This window comes from Rhipicephalus microplus, chromosome 7 (assembly GCF_043290135.1).
Source record: "Rhipicephalus microplus isolate Deutch F79 chromosome 7, USDA_Rmic, whole genome shotgun sequence".
In the NCBI taxonomy this organism is placed as follows: Eukaryota; Metazoa; Arthropoda; class Arachnida; order Ixodida; family Ixodidae; genus Rhipicephalus; species Rhipicephalus microplus.
In genome coordinates, this window is record NC_134706.1 from 66743871 (window position 1) to 66766707 (window position 22837).

At 47.8% G+C, this 22837-nt stretch overlaps 1 protein-coding gene across 1 annotated transcript in view; it reads left to right on the forward strand.

Annotated features, from left to right (window-relative positions):
* The first annotated feature begins 2768 nt into the window (after positions 1–2768).
* LOC142767782 (endothelin-converting enzyme 1-like) overlaps positions 2769–22837 on the forward strand; it is a 67196-nt gene continuing 47127 nt past the window's right edge. The window contains exons 1-3 of the mRNA XM_075870020.1: positions 2769–3017; positions 11083–11291; positions 17184–17374. Coding sequence (XP_075726135.1) covers positions 2769–3017; positions 11083–11291; positions 17184–17374 — 649 coding nt within the window. The remainder of the gene's footprint in view (positions 3018–11082; positions 11292–17183; positions 17375–22837) is intronic.

Below are 22837 nucleotides of genomic sequence, written 5' to 3' on the forward strand. Positions count from 1 at the left end.
CAACAATACGCACTACAATGAAGTCGCATGCATCGAACAACCAAGACACTTAAAGACTAAAGAGTTCGAAAACTTATTCAGTCCAGTCCTTGGAACAAAAGTCTGAATGATACTTTTCCGAGAATCACTCACTCAAAGTCTAGCGCTGTTGTTCCGCTGCCCCCGGAGTTTCGCTTCCGGAAAACCTTGCGTCTTCAATTGGCCGCTTTCCAAGCACCAAACTTCTTCGCCGGTAACACGTCGGCTTCCCACGCGCAGCTATTGCCACGCGTCTTCGCTCGCTGGCGGTAGACACACACTCTTGCCTGTAGCACGAGTCTTCACCCCTCAGGTAGAGATCCTCTTCTTCTCCTCCTTTGTCACCGAGGACAAAAGGCTTCGCCGACAAGGCGGAACACCCTACGCACTCTGGCGTGAAATTCCTTCTTCTCCTTCTTTGTCACTAAGGACAAAACCTTCGCCGACAGACACGGCGGAACACCCTACGCACTCTGGCGCATACTTTCTTCTTCTCCTCCACTCCCATCTCTGCTGCTCGGTTCAATACCCTTCGCGCTTAATTCCAGAAAATTCTCATCGTTTCGTCGGCGCGATACGCAGCGAAGGCTGGGGAAAGCGCGAGACGGTTTGAGGGCCGTCCGCGACAGATGACGCAACCCTGCATCACCACGCCCCTTTCCATCGAGAACCTTCCAGGGCTTGCTCGGCCGCCAATGTGAGGAGGTTCGTAGGCGAACCTACGCTTCCGATGGGAGAGAGACGCGCGCCCGGGGAGTCATTGTGTGCTTGTTTTTTTTCTTTATCGTTCACCTCGAGGCGTCTCTCCGGCACTTCGTCGAGAGAATTCTCAGCGCGCCCTTTTTTGAGCGCTCGTTTTGTGACACACAGCCACCGACGTACACAGCAGCCCCACCAATCTGCTGCTGCCAATGTTAGCGACCAAACCGCCACTGTTCTAAGCCGCGTCCGCTCTCGCCACTTGGTGCGCTCATGAACGCACCCACCAAGCCATCGAGGCACCTGCATGTCTATATGAATGCCCAGGTGCCTTGTTCCTCAGCCACTGCGTTTTTGCCCTACAGAGCATGTGAAACCAGCCCTACAGAGCATGCAGTCAGTCCTTCGACGAGGTTGCCATGAACAATTAACTTACGAAGTTGTCAAGCTTGTTCACCACGTCCCAGAAACATGCCACGAGGTCAAGTTTCAGTGGCTTCCTGGCCATTGTGGGATCAGTGGCAATGATTCCGCAGACAACGCGGCTAGCACATCGCACCAAGAAGAGCACACCCTTCCGATTCCTTTGTCAAGGACCGACGCTGCAAAGCAACTTCGTCATCTGGCACGTAGTCTGAGTCTGCAGGAGTGGAACACCCCAAGCATAAGACATACGAGACTATACAAAAAAAAACCCTCGATTGGAACTTCAACCTCCATCCGGACTTCGTCGACGTGAAGCTTCACTTCTTTGTCACCTTTGGTTGGGGGTTGCCTTCACAAAAGCATATAGAACCCTCATCGGATTGACCGACAATGCGGAATGCGACGCCTGCTGCACCAAAGAAGACATCGACCATCTGATATGCCATTGCCCTCAATTTGCCTCTGAAAGACGGAAGCTTTCGGACACATTGCGACAATTGGACGATCGGCCACTCTCTGTGCAGATGCTACTGGAACACCATCATCGCCTTTCGTCGGCTCAAAAAGCAGTCAAAGCTGTCTTTTGCGTTTTGAGGACTACAGGCCTACGTGACCACCTTTAACTTTTGTGTAGTGCCACCGCTGCATACGCGCCAGCCGATGAACTGACAACCCTCTTTTTTTTCTCTCTCTCTTTCTCTTCTCTTTTCCCTCTCTCTCATCTTTATGTCCCCTTCCCATTCACCCAGCGTAGGGTAGCAAACCGGACATGTGCCTGGTTAACTTCCCTGCCTTCCCTCTTGTTGTTTATTCCCCCCTCCCCCCACGTTCCTGCCAATGCCGACCATCGGCAAAATCATGACGACTTTGTGCGTTTTCATGTTAACGACTCGGACTTCCCAAAGGACAGCCTATGGATTGTCGTTCGTGCATTTAGTTTGTTTCCCTCCATTTATTTTGTATATACCTTACAAATCGTGCTAAGCGCTAGGGGAAAACCCTATATAAGAAACAAGTTTCATCTCAAGATGTTTGGCAGGGAGCCCTGTAGCGCCTTCATCATCACTTAAAGACAACACTGCGCCACTCGTGCTGGGAGCTCGAGGCGCGTGCTAGAAGAAAACCATTCCTGGCGGCTAGGACGCAGGCAGCCTTCACCGCTACACTTTGGCTCTTTATATTACATTTGCGAGATTCATCACGTCTCTCTGCCTCTCGCTACAATCACGTGAACTATTTAGACATTTAAAGTATGAAATATTGATAACAAAAAGAAAGCAATTAGTGCCTTATTAGTTTTTTAGTGCACCAGTAGTGAGCAGTAGCACTTAATTTTATTCGCGCATACCGATTCACGATGATGAAAGTTTCCTGGCTTATGCCCATCAAGATTATGGTAGTGTTCTGCGATCGACAAACAAGAAACGATTTGCTAAACAGCTTCGCTCTTAAAGACTATCCGGCTCTCAACTACCCAACCAGACCCATGCACCGAAAAGTAGGACGCCTGTTGAGCAGCCTGTGGAACGGGAAGGCAGTAGAGACCAGGCACGAGCCACTTCGAGAGAAGAAGACGAAGAAGAAGAGCTTGGCTGTCGGGTCGGCGTTCCCGATAAGTTCGGAAGATGAATGCTAAAACGGACGTCTCGGTGCAGAGAAGATCACCTCACTCTTCTCGCACCAGCTCACCGACGCCACGAAAGAGCTCCGCCGCGAAGAAGCCGTCGGAACCGGCTGGCCAGCAGGGACCCCTCGACGAGAGTCCCAAAGCGGCGCCCAGCGCTTCAGAGAGCCCCGCGGACGGAGACTCGAGCCATGCACCCAGGCGTAGCGACTCCATCGGCAGCTCGGTGCTCGCTCACATGCATGACCTGGTGAGTGCACGTGGTGTTTTAATTCGTTTTCGCGTTACTGCGCGTGTCAACGTGGCTCTGACTTGTATAATACTTCGTCGAAGGGAAGAAATAATTACTACAGTATTTCGTCCTTGTGGAAAAATTGTGACTTTTAATGCTTTGACAATCTGGAGAGGGTTTCACCTCGAGTCCTTGGCCTCTCTGGCGATGTTGCGACCTTTAAGGATTGCCTTTTAGATAAATCTGACATTTGGTGCTTCGCCTTTCAGGAGAAACAGTGACTGTATTACTTCGCCTTCCGCGCGAGCTATGTTTTCATTGATTGATAGATATGTGGGGTTGAACGTCCCAAAGCCACCATAGGATAGTGAGAGACCCCGTAGTCGAGGGCTCCGAAAATTTTGACTACCTGGGGTTAACGCGACCCAAATCTGAGCATACGGGCCTACAATATTTCCGCCTCCATTGTAAATGCAGCCGCCGCAGCCTGGATTCGATCCCGCGACCTGTGGGTCAGCTGCCGAGTACTTTAGCCACTAGACCACCACGGCGGGGCCTCCGCAAGAAATTGAGTTCCTTATCGGACATCATCAAGCACTCTTAACTCAGACTGCTCTCCCATACTTTTCGAATAAATAATAATAATATCTGGGTTTCTACGTACCAAAATCACGATATTATGAGAGACGCCGTAGTGAGGAGCCCTGAAATATTGGCCATCAGGTGTTAACGCCCACAGTACGCGGGCCTCAACCATTTCGCCTCCATCAAATTGTGCGTGCCATGGCCGGGATCGAACCCTCGACCTTTGGGTCAGCAGCCGAGCCCTGCAGCCGCTGTTCCACCGAGGTGCACCCTAGTTTTAGCATGGAAGGCTTCACAACCAGGCGTCACACAATGCGAGTTGCATAAAGTGTGGGTGTTCCACTGAACCAACACATTATCAATGCTTCTTCTTCTTCTTATTCACCTAGTAACTGTGGCGCATACCCACTTGAGGCATCATTCTTCATCCTCGTCAGCCACTGCATGAAAGTATTGCGCAATGTTCTTAACAAGTATGTAGTGGATATCAGGCTTCTCCGAAGAATGACGAAGGCTAGCATAGTGAATGCCTGCAAGTGGGCTTGTAGCAGCGTTAAGAAAATGCTCTGAGCTTTCACTGTGACAGTGCTGCACGTTCCACGCAGGCCTGGCGTTTTTTATTGAGGCGCCTTGTAATTTAGCGTTAGTACATTTCATTGTTGCCTGGGTATGAACGCGTAACCGCCGTAGCTGGCTGTAGTGACTGAGGTGTCACGCAGCAAAGTACGTGTATAAAGGTGTGGCTCCCAGCATGGAAAGAGAAAGAGAGGGAAAGAACGGTTCATAGAAAATCGCAGCATATACACGGAGCAAATGATGATAAGTGGGGCGAAGCGTTGGTTCATTGGAACGCTCGGATGGACACATGGATGGATGATCAAACCATGGACATACTGACGGACGCATGGACGGAAGCACAGACGTACAGACAGACGCACGAACGGACAGATGGACTAACGGACGTAGGGACGTACGAACAAAAGCACGGACGCTTGGACAGATGGATGGATAGATAGACGGGCGAACGGACGCACGCATGGATGAATGACGGGCGGAAACTTTGCCCCACTCATCATCATTCACTCCGTGAATATGCTGTGAAAGCTAGCAACGCCATCTTTTTATATTATTCCCAAAGGCCACACACAACGCCATCTATAGAGCAACTCATTAACCAGAGGTGGCTAAATACAATTACGACAGAGAAGGGAACGACCCACAGCCTAAAGAGCTTCGTCCAGAAAAAGTATTCAGTTATGTCAGGCATTCTCCGGCTGGAAACCCCCGAGACACCGCAGCAAAAAGCGCTTGACTGATGATAGCTTGCTGGACGTTGTAGCCTGGGCTGCATGTCTTTACCCGGAAGTGTCCACACCATCTTCGACCAAATTGTGAACCTCGTTACAAAATTTGCACTGGGAACAGAAATCTTCTGAATGCCACTTTCTGTAAATATGGTGTCTGGGAAAATCCGGTCCGTCTGTAACTTTCAACACATAACCCCGTCTTTCTTACTGTGTGATCTGTCTGTTCCCGGTATACTTGCTGATTATTAAGCATGTAGTGTGCTATGATTTTATGATATGTGCGCATATCCTATCTTCTTTTTGTAAGTTGGAAGGTGCCGGGGATAGACCAGTAGCTGAGACCTAAGGCGACCAAATGAGCCCCCAGCCCCACCGTGGTGGTCTAGTGGCTAAAGTACTCGGCTGCTGACCCGCTGTCACACCCAGGTCCCGTTAATTAGGGAGGCGATCGCCGGGCTAATTCCAAAGGCCAAAGTATCGGCCCCCCGAACCGCACCACGAAAGCGTGGACAATTTAGAAGTGGTCCTTTTTGGCGCTCCAGCGGACGCCGGCTGTGGCCCAAAGAACAAGTCAGAGCCGAGAGTTGATAAACAAACAAAACTATATTCTCAATAATGGCAGATCAGAATAACAATACACAAATAGGCTCACTCCACAATAGCTGAGTACAATATGCCACCGATCAAACAATGTACTACACAGTACAATCAGCCACTCTCGAAACGACGGACACAGACAACAATACGCACTACAATGCAGTCGCATGCATTGAACAACCAAGACACTTAAAGACTAAAGAGATAGAAAACCTATTCAGTCCAAAGTTCTTGGAACACAAGTCTGAATGATACTCTTCCGAGAACCACTCACTCAAAGTTCAGCGTTGTTGTCGTTCCGTAGCCCTCGAAGTTTCTCTTCCAGGAAACCTCACGTCTTCAATAGGTCACTCTCCAAGCTTCAAACTTCTTCGCCGGAAACACGTCGGCTTCCCACACGCAGCCGTTGCCACGCGTCTTCGCTCGATAGCGGTAAACACGCTCTTGCCTGTAGCTCGAGTCGTCACCCCTCAGGTGGAAATCATCTTCTTCTCCTGCTTTGTCTCTACGGACAAAACCTTCGCCGACTACACGGCGGTATACCCTACGCACTCTGGCGTTAACTTCCGTCTTCTCCTGATCTCTCATCTCGGCTGCTCGGTTAAATACCTTGCGCGCGACATTCCAGAAGGTTCTCGTCATTTCGTCGGCGCGATACGCAGCGAAGGCTGGGAAGAGGGCGAGACGGTTGGAATGCCCTCCGCGGCCGATGACTCAACTCGGTATGACCACGCCCCTTTAGTTCTAGAACTTTCGCGGGCTATCTCGGCCGCCGATATGGGGTGAGGAGGTTCGTCGGCGAAGCCAAGCTTCCAAGGGGAGAGCGCGCGCCCGGGGAGCCTTGGATGTTTGTTTTCTTTTTTTTCTTTTGACCTCCCGGCGTCTCTTCCGCGCGTTACCGCAAGAATTTGGCGGCGTGCCCATTTTTAGCGCTCGTTCTGTGACACTGCCCTCCACTTTAAGAATAACATCTCATAATATTCAGAACCACACAAACGAGCGCGAACAGTCCCCACACACTCAAAGACTGTAACATAGTCCGTCGCTCATGACACGTCACATTCGCAATGGTTCACTCAATACAATTGCACATTGTAATTCAATTACACAACACATGAAATATAACCACAGGCACATGAGTACAACACTCCACCACACATTCCCAATAATACAAATGTACAAAGTTCTCTCATTACAACAATTATACAACACTATACATCACATCACAGCACAAACACTTCGACACTTGTGACACAGGATAACACAACATCAACACAACATATGGCACTCAGCACTGCCAAACACATTTTGATTCGACCTCAGCACCTATTCTGTGTATTTCGAGCTGCGTTTGCGTCCTTTCTTGCGGTGCTTGCTCGATCTCTTCTTGTTTTCCCTTGTTCTTTTTCGGCGAGCTTTTTCCAACGACGGTATCTGAGGCAGCGTCTCAGCCATCGTTGTCACTTCCGACCCTGCTAACGGGTCATGACGTTCGACGGGTCCGGTCTGGTTATTTACCAGCTTGTTCATGTCTCTACATTTGGCCTGGCTGGCCGACTCCGTCTCCTTTACACTGTCGGTCGGTTGAGGTCGTGCCGACGTAAGTCCAGCTGCCCGGCGCGTGAACTCATTCAACACGATCGTCTTCTCATTCGCCGTCTCTTGCGCCGCGGCTTCACCTTGTGCTCTAGTGAGATCCGTCACGGGATGCTCCTCCACTGTATCTCGCGGTAACTGGGTTTGCGAGGGCTCTATCTTAGGGTCTTCTCCCAAACATTCCGGATCATTCGGTCCTCGCGCTCCGGCGATGTTTCCGATGACAAGGTCGTAAAGGGGGGTCGTCATGCATAAAGCAGTAACCTTCCCGCTGAAGTACGCGGTTTCAACCTCAATTTCTGCTTCGGGAAGCATCCGAACTGTACGGTCAATTAGGCAAACCGGTTTCGTTTTGCCGGTCAACTCACTTTCCCGTGCCAAATTTCTCCGCACGATAACCGTGGAGCTACCGGTATCTCTTAGAACCGTAATCTTCTTCCCCGCAACCTTTCCAGGCAGCGTTGGCATTCCCTTCGTAACACCGGTTGGCCGTTTTGACATTACAGCTCCCACAATAGGAATTTTCTCCCCATTTTTCAACTCTACAAATCCGTCGGTGACGGCATTATCATAGGATTTCGGTGCTGCTAGCACACAGGATACCTGGTGAGTTTGACTCGCTCCGTTTCGACATGCGTCTGCTTTGTGCCCAGTCTGGCCACACTTAAAACATTTTACTGCCGTAGGGCTCGTAAAGATCGTTCGACAGTTTTTCGCGCGATGACAAACTCGGTTGCACAAAAAACATCGCGGAATGCTCTCTGGTGCACGCTTCTTTTCTTCGGGAGCCAATTTCTTCGAATCATCGGAACAATCCTTCTTGACCTTGGCCAAATTAGTTCCACCTTGCGCTTCCAAGAATTGATCAGCCAATTCAAGCATGTCTTCAAGTGAGTCAGCCTTCCTCTCTTTCAAGTACAGTGACAGGCTTGGGTGGCAACTAGTAAGAAATTGTTCTCTAATTAGGAGCTCTCTAAGCTCATCGTATTCCTGCGCTGTCCCTGAAAGTTCAATCCATCTGTCCAAATAATGGCAAAGTCTGGCGGCATACTGCGTAGCCGTCTCACCATCAGCTGGCTTTCCTGTCCGAAATCTGTCCCGGAAAGCTTCTACAGTAAATCTAAATCGCTTCAGCAAAGCAGCTTTCACCTTTGCATAGTTGGCTGCATCGGTCGGCGTCAGCCTACCGTACTCACTGAGCGCTTCACCACTCAAGCAAGTACTCAAAGCAGTTGCCCATTGATATTCCGGCCAATTCTGGCTCCTTCCAATTGTCTCAAATCTGTGAAGGTACGCGTCAAGATCGTCCTTCCTTTCATCAAATGCCACGAGCAGCTTGCTTGGGTTCAAGCGGAAGCCATGTTCCTCCCGTTCGCTGGTTTCAACTCTAGCTTGGACCGGAGTTTCACTTCGCTGTTGCAAACGGAGCCGCTCGAGTTCCATCTCGTGCTGCCGCTGCCGTTCCCTTTCAGCCATCTCCGCTTCTTTTTCTTCTTTCAGCTGTCGCTCCTTTGCTTCTCTTTCGTCTTTCAGCTGTCGCTCCTTTGCTTCTCTTTCTTCTCTCGCCCTTTCAGCTGCCAACTTTTCTCTCTCCAGCTCCAACTTCAATTGCTGCTCTCTTTCTTCTCTCAACTGTCGCTTCTTTGCCTCTGTTTCTTCTTTCGCCCTTTCAGCTGCCAGCTTTTCTCTCTCCAACTCCAACTTCAATTGTTGCTCTCTTTCTTCTTTCGCCCTCTCAGCTGCCAACCTCTCTCGTTCCAACTCAGCTGCTTTTTCTTCCTTGGCTCTCTCAGCTGCCAACCTCTCTCTCTCCACCGCCTCTTTCTCCTTCTGGCTTACCCATTTCCGTAGTTCGGCGCCAGAAAGACCCATCTTCTCACCAAGAGCTACTAACTTTTCGAGATCCATGGTGTCTCGCAAATAAAGTCTTGCAGCGTGTAAAAAAGTATCTGCCTAAATCAGTCTATCGGAACACTCCACTGCACTCGTTAACGAGAACACTGAACAATACACAAAATCGTTGCGATAGCACTATCAACAACTCGAGGCTCTTTCTCACTACTTTGGACTCACTGTGCACCAAAAGGTCCTGTCGCGGACGCCAGATTAATTGTCACACCCAGGTCCCGTTAATTAGGGAGGCGATCGCCGGGCTAATTCCAAGGGCCAAAGTATCGGCCCCCCGAACCGCACCACGAAAGCGTGGACAATTTAGAAGTGGTCCTTTTTGGCGCGCCAGCGGACGCCGGCTGTGGCCCAAAGAACAAGTCAGAGCCGAGAGTTCATAAACAAACAAAACTATATTCTCAATAATGGCAGATCAGAATAACAATACACAAATAGGCTCACTCCACAATAGCTGAGTACAATATGCCACCGATCAAACAACGTACTACACAGTACAATCAGCCACTCTCGAAACGACGGACACAGACAACAATACGCACTACAATGCAGTCGCATGCATTGAACAACCAAGACACTTAAAGACTAAAGAGATAGAAAACCTATTCAGTCCAAAGTTCTTGGAACACAAGTCTGAATGATACTCTTCCGAGAACCACTCACTCAAAGTTCAGCGTTGTTGTCGTTCCGTAGCCCTCGAAGTTTCTCTTCCAGGAAACCTCACGTCTTCAATAGGTCACTCTCCAAGCTTCAAACTTCTTCGCCGGAAACACGTCGGCTTCCCACACGCAGCCGTTGCCACGCGTCTTCGCTCGATAGCGGTAAACACGCTCTTGCCTGTAGCTCGAGTCGTCACCCCTCAGGTGGAAATCATCTTCTTCTCCTGCTTTGTCTCTACGGACAAAACCTTCGCCGACTACACGGCGGTATACCCTACGCACTCTGGCGTTAACTTCCGTCTTCTCCTGATCTCTCATCTCGGCTGCTCGGTTAAATACCTTGCGCGCGACATTCCAGAAGGTTCTCGTCATTTCGTCGGCGCTATACGCAGCGAAGGCTGGGAAGAGGGCGAGACGGTTGGAATGCCCTCCGCGGCCGATGACTCAACTCGGTATGACCACGCCCCTTTCGTTCTAGAACTTTCGCGGGCTATCTTGGCCGCCGATATGGGGTGAGGAGGTTCGTCGGCGAAGCCACGCTTCCAAGGGGAGAGCGCGCGCCCGGGGAGCCTTGGATGTTTGTTTTCTTTTTTTTTTCTTTTGACCTCCCGGCGTCTCTTCCGCGCGTTACCGCAAGAATTTGGCGGCGCGCCCATTTTTAGCGCTCGTTCTGTGACACCAGCATGTCACGGGATTGAATCCCAGCAGTTGCGGTTGCATTTCCAATGGAGGCGGAAATGTTGTAGGGCCATGTGCTCAGATTTGGGTGCACGTTAAAGAACCCCAGGTGGTCAAAATTTGTGGAGCCCTCCAATATGGCGTCTCTCATAATCATATGGTGGTTTCGGGACGTTAAGCCCCACAAATCAATCAATCAATCAATCAATCAATCAATGAATCAACCAATCAGTCAAATGAGCCCCTCTCACAGTCCCTGGTGAGCTGGTGCTCGGACGAGCAGGACCGTCTCTCGGGGTCCACCCGCCATGTTTAATATACGGAGGGCAGTCTCCTTCAGCTTCCGCAGTTCATGATTTCTCACGGCGTTTTTAGAGTCCCTGATATCAACCGGGACCCCATTTTGGCTGATGGCTAGGGTTAGAGCCACTTGCTCGGCCTCTACAACCTCGACACTTCTGACTGCGCAGCACATGCACCATTAGGGCGCCGTTTTCTCTGACTACCATTGCCATGTGTGCACTCCCAGAAAGGAGAAAGTGAGAATTTAGAAAGATTTCGCAAAGCGATTGAAATAAAGAAGTAAATAAATAAATAAATAAATAAATAAATAAAGAAATAAATAAACATATAAATAAATAAATAAGGTCAGGCATGTTTGTACATGTGCCCAACTTCACTTTTTCTCATTTTTATGATAGGGAAGGTGCCCCGAAACTTTTTTAAGATCTGCTCGCCTGCTCACTCTGTCTACAGGCTTTGCCATCTGAAGAGGACCAGCATCGCTCCAGCGTATTCACCTGGCGGCATGCGGCAGTGGTGGCGTTGCGATCGTGGGCCCACAGCATGGCTCCACTCGGCGTGGTGGCTCTCACCGTCTTCGTGCTCGTCGCATACTTCGTGATCTCGTCTATTGTGCGCAAGCCGCACCCGGACGCCCTCCAGATTGAGAGCTGCATGTCCAGGCAAGTCAGTTAATCGCATTTATACGAGGAACCAGTAGGCCTATAACAGTCTCTGCGCAACTGTCCAGTGACAGTACTTTCCAGTGACAGTAAGGAACTGTCCAGTGACAGTAAGGAAGTTGGCCGCATATCACCTTGCTTCGCTACAAATGTCGTCGAAAGACGACAGTCTTTGGTGTGGATGCGCTGCGTGAGATATGAACGCCATCTGGTACTGCCATCGGGAAACATGAGTTTGTGTAGAACCCAGGATCACTGCCAGGTGGCAGCAACGTGTTGTCGGCAGAGCACTTTTTCGTGCATAGCGCCAAATTTTTATCGTGGCAAGAGAAATGCTAGGGTCTTCAGGATTATGTATATCTATGTATTTTCCAGTAAAGGAACACACGACCGATCTATGTTTTCATGTTGCGACTGAGATATGCGTAATATTAGCTTTTTGATCGACAATGTTCACAAGTATTTACGCAGTCGCCAGATCAAGATGGCTGGGCATTAAGGAAGTGTTTAAACATTGGGCGGGTGGATGAATCGCATTCGAAGAGAGACTATCATCTTCAATAAGTAAAAAAAGTATTCGAACAGTAGATACGCACAAACGTTGGTCGACTGATAATGAAGTATCAGTAGGTAGTAGGTTTGTTGTAGACTCGTCGTGAACTCGTTAACAGCGTAATTTTGTCAACAGGGACTGATCAAGTGTGAGGCCCACGGGACAGCTTCATGCTCTCAAATAGAGTATCTAGTACTCTAAATCGTTACCCACTTTTTCTAAACACAAAGAAATGACCGAATCTCACTTCTGCCGAATAGCAGTCCAGCTCTGCCATGATGACGAATTAGCGGTTTTTATCATAGTGGTGCTAAGTCAGCTCGAAAAAACTCAAGTTAGATTGGAGGCTATGGTAGCCGCAAAACAGCGGCAAGCACGTTAAGTGGCGCTAGCTATGACGGATAAAAAACAACAAACGTGCAATCCACGTTCTGCGAGAATCTGTGAGCGCCCTTCGGCACTCGCTAAGCCTAAAGCATTGATCACTTCAGTGTGGCTCTTGAAAGCGGTGTCGACTCTACGTACATTTTTTTTTACTGACGAAGCTTGAGAACACGAATTGAAAGCAAACGAAAACAGAACTTAAGAGATCACGAGCAATAGAACGCACCATGGCTACTTCGTAGATTCGAGCTCGACTCGATGGCAACCACTTTTGGCTGTGTGGCCACGTTTTAATTCTCAGAAATGTGCCGTTCACAACCGGTATTCTGCTACAAGCGAAGCATTTCATGCATACCGGAATACCTTATAGACCAAAATGAGCCAATAATGTCTTAATTTTAGCACGTAAATGCCGAAGTCTTGTCACAATGTCCAATATCGATCGCTTCAGGGAACTAAAATATAAACGATGACGATTGTTATAGCGTGATCTCAGAACGATGTTGTTGTGAGCTCGCGCTATAGCAATCTTCACTTCGCTTCATTTTTTTAAAGACCCCCTTTAGGGGTATCACATAAGGGGTGGTGTTAACGAAAACTATACATGGGTGTTATTAATAGCTTCAGCAAACATAGATGAGTTAATTATGGTACAGGTGGCGTGAGGAAGGCTGTATTAGTCCTTTTCTGCTAGTATGAAAAAAAAGAGGCTTGGAATGCAGTGGTTCGCGTACGTGGTATTTTGACCAGTGCGATGAGATATGTGAGATTTCGACCAGTAAGATTTTGACCAGTGCGATGAGATATGTGAGAAGGGGGCGTGATGTATGTAGGATAATTCAGTGAACTGAAATAAAACATGAAAAATAAAAAGGGCGGAAAACCTTTGGCAGGAACCAAGAGTTCCCGAACCCGATTCTGCATTGAGAGATGAGATGCTGATATCATATGACTGTGCAGAATGAACCTGGGAGCCCGATTTCTTAGGCCTCACAAATGATTTATATGCAAGCATCTTGACATGGGTCGGGGTACGGTGTAAGGGACGTCTGAGAAATTCAAGTGATTTATTAGCAGCTGAAATAATTTCAGTAGTGTGATGATGCCAGGACAGATGATCAGCCAAAGTGACACCGAGGTACTTGAATGATTAAGGTGATTGAATAGGAACATTAGCGATAGAATAAGGAAACTTTAAAAAGTCATGGCGGAAAGAACAGGAAGCAAGTTTACATTTATTGGGATTGAGGTTGATTTGCAAACGATTACATGATGTTTGCACGTTGTTAGGGTCATGCTGAATTATTGTTTGGTCCACGGGGTTGGTTACTGATCAGTAGATCACGCAGCCATCTGCAAACATACGAAATTAAGTTACACGATACATAAAATGATATATCGTTAATATAAATAAGAAGAGCAGGGTTCTTAGAACAGACCTTTGCGGGGCACCTGAAGCGACAGGGGGTCGGCTATAAGAGTGATTATTAACAAACACGAATCGGGAGTGATTAGTCAGGGAAGATGTTAATCATGCAAGTACGTTAGGCTCTCGATTTAGCAAAATAATTTAAGAGTTAGGCGTTGATGAGGGCAGCATCAAATGCTTTGGCGAAATCTAGGAAGAAAGCACCAGTCTGAGTGTTGCAGGTTAGAATTCTGTTACGTCACGGTTGTTGTACCCGTGGCGTATGAGCAATAAAACTTCAGTTTTAGCCAGCGCCCGTGTCTGTATCTTTCTTTGCGTGTGTCCGTTCTCGCCAATGCACGCTGTTTACGCCTCGACAGGCCCTGGGAACTGTCTCATCCATGATGCAGTTACATTATTGGGACAGGTGTTCTTGTACTATCACCACGTCTGTGACAGCAATATGAGATGAAGTCTGCTGAACCAACGCGTAAATGACGTGTACGGTTCTATCTTCGTCGTTTCGATCTCGGTGTGGCGCTTTGGATGTACTGCAAGCTCAGGTTCTAATATAGACCGTTTACTGGAGCGTTATGGTGTCTTCTCCAAGACTATTCTCCTTGAAGAGCCTGGATACCTGCAGCAGCGTTTATTTCTGCGGCTCGAACCCTGCACCCTGCACCCTGCTCTCTCGCTGCTCAGTTGGAATATTTTTTCTGCGATGCTTGCGCAGTTGCTTTGCGCGGTGGGAGTCCTTCTCCGGCTCCTTTTTTCAGGACCCCCAGCTTCACTTTCGCAGTTCGAAGCAATGCTTTCACTTTCGTTTTCAGGCGACCATCCCTTTGTTTTGTGACAGAGTCATCCAGTTCTTCCAAGTTGAGCGGAACAATGTCGTGACGTGCAGCCTGTCCAAACAACGACTGGGGCCCCACAGGAAACAATAGATTGCTGGTTTCACCATCGAAGAGGTCGGAGGAGTCATTGTTGCTGATAGGCAAGGTGTAGGCGAGGATTTTTCATTTGTCCGCTTCCTCAGTTGGTCACTGACAGCAGCGCGTTCATCTTCTTCGATGGTGGTGTTCATAGCTTCTACTACGACTTCCACCCTGAACTTTCGGGATTTGTTATAGACTGATACTCTTCTCTCGGTTCTTCCTGCCACTTCGAAACTGATCCACTGGCTCACCCTCGCCTACCCAATAGTGTAACAGCTGTCCGTGAGCTCCCTCTTCAGGTCCCTCTTCGAATGATTCCTGGTGAAGCTCCTTGTTCACGCACGTCATCACCACTGATTGGGCGTTAATGATTTCCACTTTGATTGAGATGATTCCATTTATCTCTGTACTCGCTGACAATCCGCTTTTGTGCTTAGAATGTGAGCCTTCTTTCGTAACTTGGGATGTCTCTTTCCATGTCTTTGGGGATGCTGTTACAGTTGTTGACAATTCTACACAAGCCAGCTCCGTTGTGGTTTGCATTGTCGCGTCGCAAGAAAGCGCAGAATAGGTCGTGTCGCGATAGCTGAAAAGGCTGTTCATGTTCAGAGAGGAAGTACTGCCCCTCAGCAATTGCATACACTATCTTCTCATGATAGTGTGCCGCATCCTCGAGTTCTTGGTCAACTGCCTCATTTGCAGTTACGTCGAGGATTGGCTTGGTCAACGGGCGGAGCTCAGCTTCTCTAGTCGTCCAAACGGTGATTTGCCTGTTCACATCGTGTTTTACGGTTTCGGAGTCCCGCAGTTGTCCTATCAGGAGCATAATATTTCGTGAGACGCTGACCCTAACAATCCCACGCACCTTCCGAAGACGCTCGGCTGATGACATCGTAGTCCTGGAACGAGCACTCCCGGGTTTCGGCCCCAAATGTAAAAAAGACAGGGACCGACGGCATGATCACCTCCTCCAGCCTTCAACGCTACTCTGAAGCATAATGATGATTTTAGGCGTACGGTGCGAGACTGTCGTCGTCTTTCATTTTAAGCAATTATAATCATATTGCGATTTTGGGACGTAAAACCCCAGGTATTACAATAATAAATAATAAATTAGATATTAAAAGAGGATCCTTCCCCTACGTGAACTCTATATAGCGTTTTTTTCGAAAGCAGCTTCAAGAAATATTGTGGCTTAGTGTTGAAACACCTGCTTTCAAAACAGACGACCTGCATTGGATTCCCGCTCGGACCGCAAATTGTCTACTTTCTTTGCACCTTTCTCAATTTTTCGTCATCGACAAGATGAGGCTTTTCCCTCATGCCCAATGACGCCGCCATGGCCAACACCAACGCCAGAATTTCGGAGAAATTAGCTGTTTAACGCTACAGCATACAAAGATTGAAAACCATATTTATATATTGACACTTAAGTCTGCTTAATCAGGGTGGTTAGTACATTGACTCACCTATATCACGCCTGACTTGCCCGTGTTCCAGAATATTCTTGAACACATTAATCTCATCCGACCACCCAAGTCTGCTTTTTCTTGGAATCCGTTTACTTACAGATGCGTTATCAGCTGTGCACACTGCTTCCCGTTCTAAATGTCCTTAAAATAACACTAAAGCGAAACCATGAATCGACCTAGATTGATAAATTGTACCCTGAGAACTCTAATGTCGTTTATTTCATCATATCTTTTTAAATATAAGAGAAAATGAATGTTAGAACTTCAATTTAAATTTTCCTGCCGAAATATTCACAAAATGGCTGATTGGGTGAGCTGGTGACTCATGATTGCTTACAGGGCATTCCTCGAACTATTACTCACAGACTTCGCGGTGAAAGTTGCATGGTCCATTACGCGTTTCTTCGAGGCAACAATAAGGCAAAATCTATGCTTGATTTTTCCTACTTTTTTTTTCATTTGACTGTTGCACCTATTGTGGGTTTGGCCATTCTCGGCGATCGGCATGCTTTTGACCTAACGATGATGCCACCATCATGCGGCGTCATTAGGAGGTCACAGATTTTGTTGTTACGTGTCATCACTGATGACGTTATGCTTATTGAGGTCATGTGACTTCGTACACTGATTGCACACACACACACACACACACACACACACACACACACACACACACACACACACACACACACACACACACACACACACACACACACACACACACACACACACACACACACACACACACACACACACACACACACACACACACACACGCACGCGCGCGCGCGCACACGCACACGCACACGCGCGCGCGCACGCACGCACGCACGCACGCGCACGCACGCACAACATCGCATACAACACAGCTTTTGACCAACTTTTATGACTTGATATTTTGCATCATTCGTGTCGACGCCTACGCTGTCCTCGTGAGGCATCGTAAGGTCTCGCCGAAACTCGAAAACTTCGACTCACGAGGCCTACCCGGCTTTCGTCTTAAAAGCGTATAAAATGCGTAATTGTATGGCATTGCTGCGTTTAGGAGTGCCAGTAACGATTCTCGCTGGCGTATAGCGCTTCGTCTGATTATCTAGAAGCTTCGCCTAACGACACCCTTGGTACTCTACCACTGTGCAGAGACTGCATCGACCACATGGCGCGCCTGTCCAACGAGCTGAACACCAGCGTCGACCCTTGCTGGGACCCAGTGGGCTACGTGTGTGGCAATGTGCGCTGGGACAGCGACCTCGTATCGGACGCGTCCATCGACATGCTTGCGCGCTGGTACAATGACGGCGCCAGATTTCTCGAACAGCGAAGACATTCTCGTGAGTGAGCAGCTTTGAATTTATATGGGACGGCACAGCGCCCCCTTGACCAATCTTATGTGTTTGCTATGCCAGTTTACCGGTTTTATATGCAAGCAATGACCATGGTAGACGACGAAAGTGCTTAACAGCGCAAACGACCGGAGGGGATAGAAGAGACGAGAACAGAGCGCTGAACTAACAACCAAAGTTATTGTAATCCAACTGCAATATATAGGAAAACAGAATCTGTGCATAACCACGCAACATCACCAAAATCGGACATACATGTGCCGAACGGCCTACCTTCTTCTTTCGGTCTGTCTCCTTCTTTCTCTTGTCCCTCGTTATTGGCGCTGTTTTTATGTGAATTATGTCGTACCAACTCACCCAAGCAACCCCATTAGCTACCTAATCAAGAGCCAGTCATATCAGCGGACCCTAGATAACGAAATTCACAGCCGTGATGAAAAATCGAAGGTATGTTAACACAGGAAGCACCAAATTGTCGAATGTGGAAGGCTTCGCTAATCTCGTGCTCGCGCTGATTTTTATGTCGCCCCATAATCACACACTTGTCAAAAATTGGGTGACGGTCGCACTTTATACAATGGTCCACCAAGTGGCTGGGAACGGAGCCTTTCAGAGAATAAGCGTGCTCCCTCAAGCGATCATTAATGCATCGGCCTGTTCGGCAAAATGTAACAGAGGCCGCATGTAAACAATATCTTGTAAACAATCGCTAAAACACATTCAACATAGCGCGTAGCATGTTTCTTAGCGCATGCTTTTTTCCTAGGTCCTTCAATATTAACTATGCGACATAGCCCAGCGAGCTTGTCGCGTGCGCAGAACACAACTCGTACACCTATTTTGCCGGCAACCTTCTTTAGCCTATGGGAAACCTCGGGTACGTAGGGAATAACAGCCGTGCTGGAATGTGGTTTGTTGAGTAGGCTGTTGCTTTGCCCCTTATCAGGTACTCTTAGTGATATAAGGAGAGTTGATTGATTTGTGGGGTTTAACGTCCCAAAACCACCATATGATTATGAGAGACGCCGTAGTGGAGGGCTCCGGAAATTTCGACCACCTGGGGTTCTTCAACGTGCACCCAAATCTGAGCACACGGGCCTACAACATTTCCGCCTCCATCGGAAATGCAGCTGCCGCAGCCGGGAATTGAACCCGCGACCTGCGGGTCAGCAGCCGAGTACCTTAGCCACTAGACCACTGCGGCGGGGCATATAAGGAGAGTCTCGGCGATGGAAGTTAGCAGGGGAATAGAAAAACCTGCTTGTTGAAGGCGATGAACTTGGTTAGAAAAACTATATACATTCTACTTGGTGGGGACAAGAGCGAGTTAGAGCTGCCTTTAGGCAAGAAAAAGCGATGCCACGCTTGACTAGCTTAGAATGGGCGGACGTAAAAGAAAGAAGGCCTTCTTTGAGTGTGGCTCGTACCGTCAACAGACATGGTCCACAAAAAAAAAAAGCATTTCTAAGTCTAGAAATCGTAGCTTTTCATCAGAAATAAGCTCCGACGTTAATTCAAGTTGCTCCATTTCATGCCGAAATACGTAAAAAATCTCACCAGTGGTTCGTCGAGGGTCAATTTGGTCGATGGGGTAAAACACTAAAAAGCCGTCAACGTAGCGGAACACTTTAACAGTGCTTGTCTGATGAAAGTTAGCCATGAAACTTCTGTCACACCACGCGAGTAAAAGGTCACTAGAAACCGGAGCTAAACAAGAGCCAATGCACACTCCTTCCTGTTGATTGTAGAAGGTGTCCTTGTGAAGTACAAAGGTCAAAAGTTGATAAAAGCACAGTAGTTCTAAACACCTGTGAGCAAGGATTCCACATGCATTCGGAAATTTGGTGCAGCCATAACGCTCAATGCACTGGCTAACTTCATTGCACACAAGGTCATGAGGTAAAGAATAAAATGAGTCCCTGACATCAACGCAGAAGGCGCTTACTCGTTTCGGGCACTCAGTCCGGACGTTATATATATATATATATATATATATATATAACTCATCCCCTGATGAAGGGAGGACCCCTCCCGAAACTGTTGGAAAATAAATATATTTATCCTTGTTGACAACGCTCCCGTTGTGCCATATCCCATATATATATATATATATATATATATATATATATATATATATATATATATATATATATATATATATATATATATATATATATATATATATATATATATATATATATATATATATATATATTTGAGTGCTCAAACATACATGGAGGCTGATATACCGTAGCAGGTATAGTCAATCAAGCCCTAGAAGGCGAATAGAGCCGCTTCTTTTCTTTTTTTTGCACACAGAAAAAGTGACTAAGGCAAGTGTCTTTAGAACTTATGCATAAATATCGAAATTTTGAAAAAAAAATCTGTAGCACCAGCAATCGAGTCATACTCCACAAAAAGCCGTAGGCTACGGGTTATACGCTGTCCTCGTTTCATCAAATACAACGTGAAGGCTGTGATCATCACGGTATACCCCTACCAGGTAGTGGAAGGACTCAAACGTACGAATAGCAAAGTAGCGAGCGCAGGAACAGTTCGAGGCTGGATACAAATAGGGCAGTGGATGGAGGACAACCATTGCGAACACGGTGGATTAAAGACGTCGAGCACCTTCAAAACCATCAAGAAAATGCGAGCTGAGTGTATTTCCGCAGACGTTTCTCAGAAACTCAGTGAAGCTTTCTGACAAGCCGACGGTACCATCACGTTAAACATGTTGCAGGCGACTGGGTGCTTTTTTTTGATAAAGGGAAAATAAAAGTTCACGTGCTTATCTCGCCTATGCGTTTACGCAATCGCACCACGCCTAGCAAAGCAGAGCCTGAATTTCTCTACCAGGATTCGAGCACTCTTGATGAGGCGCTCTATTAAGGAATGCTTTTCGAACGCCGAGTGACTATAACAAACAAGGTTTGTAATCAACGTTGAGAAGCATAAATGGTCACCATTCTTCTGGTCTAACTGCAAGACGGGTCATGTTTAGGTACTGACATCAATTTGCCATCACGAAAGCTGTTAAATATTGTGTGAACGACGAAGACAGTCGTTATCATTGATGGGAGAGCATAATTCGGAATAAAGAAGAGGTCGACGGGTAAGCTTCGTTATGGGCACGGTGGCTCGTCCTTTTCTCAAGATTTTGGTGCTGTGAAAACCGGGAGGAAGGACCTTCGGAGGTGAGACGGAGTGGTCTTCACGAATTTTGACCGCCGTGGTAGCTTCGAAGACTTTTGTGAAGCCTCCGTGGCGTACGGCCTATTTGCGAGGCCTAACCACCGCCGAGACCTGGGAGCACGACTCCGGTTGCAACTGACACCCCTAGGAGCACCAATGGACTGACGTGAGTACAGACATCGTCTGGAGGTTCGCGAGACGGGAGCCCTCACATCTACTTCGGCTCCGTCCTGACTCGCCCTTTACGACGACGGCCCGATATTCACAAGGCAAGGCAGTGCATAGATCAACGAAGTGCATTTTGGCAGTGCAGCCCCGTGAGTGCAGGCAGCGCCTGGAGGCTCGCGAGACGGGAGCACTCACGTCTTCTCCGGCTCAGCGCTGACTCACCTTTCACGACAATTGCCCGATATGCACAAGATCACGAAGAGTGACAGCCTCAAAATTGACAGAGATTCGTTGTGTGAACCTTCTGCGATGGATGCCGTGGCGACTCAGACTTCGCCTCGTGACACGGCCGGCCAGTGACTTCTCACGTTTCCGATACTGGACCGGATCATGGAGGCCCTCTACGAAAGGCGGAGTCAAACACGCAAGGCTGTCACGCAGGTCATTGCAGACGTCGAACGTCTTCGGCGATCGGATTGCCCACCAATCTGTGATTTACGACGTATTCACTGAGTTTTGATTGAGAAGTGTGAGGAACTCAGAAGAATCGACAAGCAAGTAGAGGATGCAGTCGACATCAATGATTTGGAAGCCGAGATGGAGGAGGCGGAAGCTTATGAGCGTCAGATCATTCTAGCGAAAGTCAGAACTGAATATATAATTGCCGACGCATTAACGGTACGGCACAGCAAGACTAGAGACTAAAATGGAAATAGAAAGAAAGGTACTCTGCGTCTGCGTCACCAACATCCAGCCAATGCCCATTAGACAGCAATATTGTAGCACAGATGCCAGTCGAGTCAGCCTCAGGACATATTCTTAAACGTGGCGGAAGCCAATCGATCAGGACTTTCACTGAAGTAACGACCATCGTACGAGCCTGCGCAGAACAACCGATACTTACAAGGACCCGGCCCATGCCTGCAGAGCTGTCGTCAGCGTGCCATAAACATGAACCTGTTGTCAAGACGTCAACAACTCCGGTGTTCGAGGTAGAAGGCATTCCCATGATTGAAAAGGGGGAAGACTTTGTAGACCCAAAAACCCACCCAGTAGATGTTGAGGATACGTCCAAGCCAAGGCTGGCATATTTAGACGTTGTAAAGTCCTCATCGCCCTGTGTACAAGTGCCCGATGGAGGAAAATCAAGGTCAATTCTCAAAGCGACAAGAAACAGAATAAAGAAACAAAAGGCCACGACGACACAAAAGCCAGCCCCTTGCACTGCTGAAAGCTTAGGTTCTTCGAGAAAGCTACAGAAGTTAATATTGAAAAGAGTGTGCCAGACACATTTTATTTCTGCAAAGTTGATAAATGCTGACTCAGCGCAACAGCGCCAAATTAGAGAGAAGGCGGAAGCAGAAGGGTTACAAGGTAAATGCAGCAACGAACAGAAAGCAAAGAAAAAAGTTACTCAAGTATAGCTACACGAGATCTTTCTGGAAGAGTCTTATCTGCGAATTTTCATCCCAAGGAAACTTGCTCAACGACAATGCAAGTTCATCAAGGTCAACGCGTTAAGAAGCACGAATGTGGAACAAGCGCACCGCTGGAAAAGCAGACGCGGTTGGATATCACGGATTTTCCTACATGGACTGACCTGGACTTATACAAGTACTCTTGAACATCGTGTGCTTCAAACTAGGTGTGTGTTAGTGTTCTTCATCAACAATGGTTAATGCGGGGGCGCGGAAGATGTTGTGTGAATGACGAAGACAGTCGATATCATCATGGGTGGAAGAGCGGCATTCGGAATAAAGAACAGGTCGATGGGTGGGCTTTGCCACGGGCACAGCGGCTCGTTCTTTTCTCAACAAAAGCTATCAGAATTATCTAAATTATTGAAACAGCCGCAAATAACACAAATTAAAAAAAAGCAGTTACCTCAAATTCTTATTTCGAGATTTGGAAGTCATTCGATTGCTTGGATTGCATAAATTTTTTTTAGCGAAGTATTGATGGAGTCTGTTACGTAGCAGTTGTTCTAATTAGAGCATACAGTTTCCTAAATATACACTAGAGGGAACTCTCGCTCCAGTGTCTACGGTAGCTGAAATGCACGGTGCTTCAGCGAGCATCAGAATTACG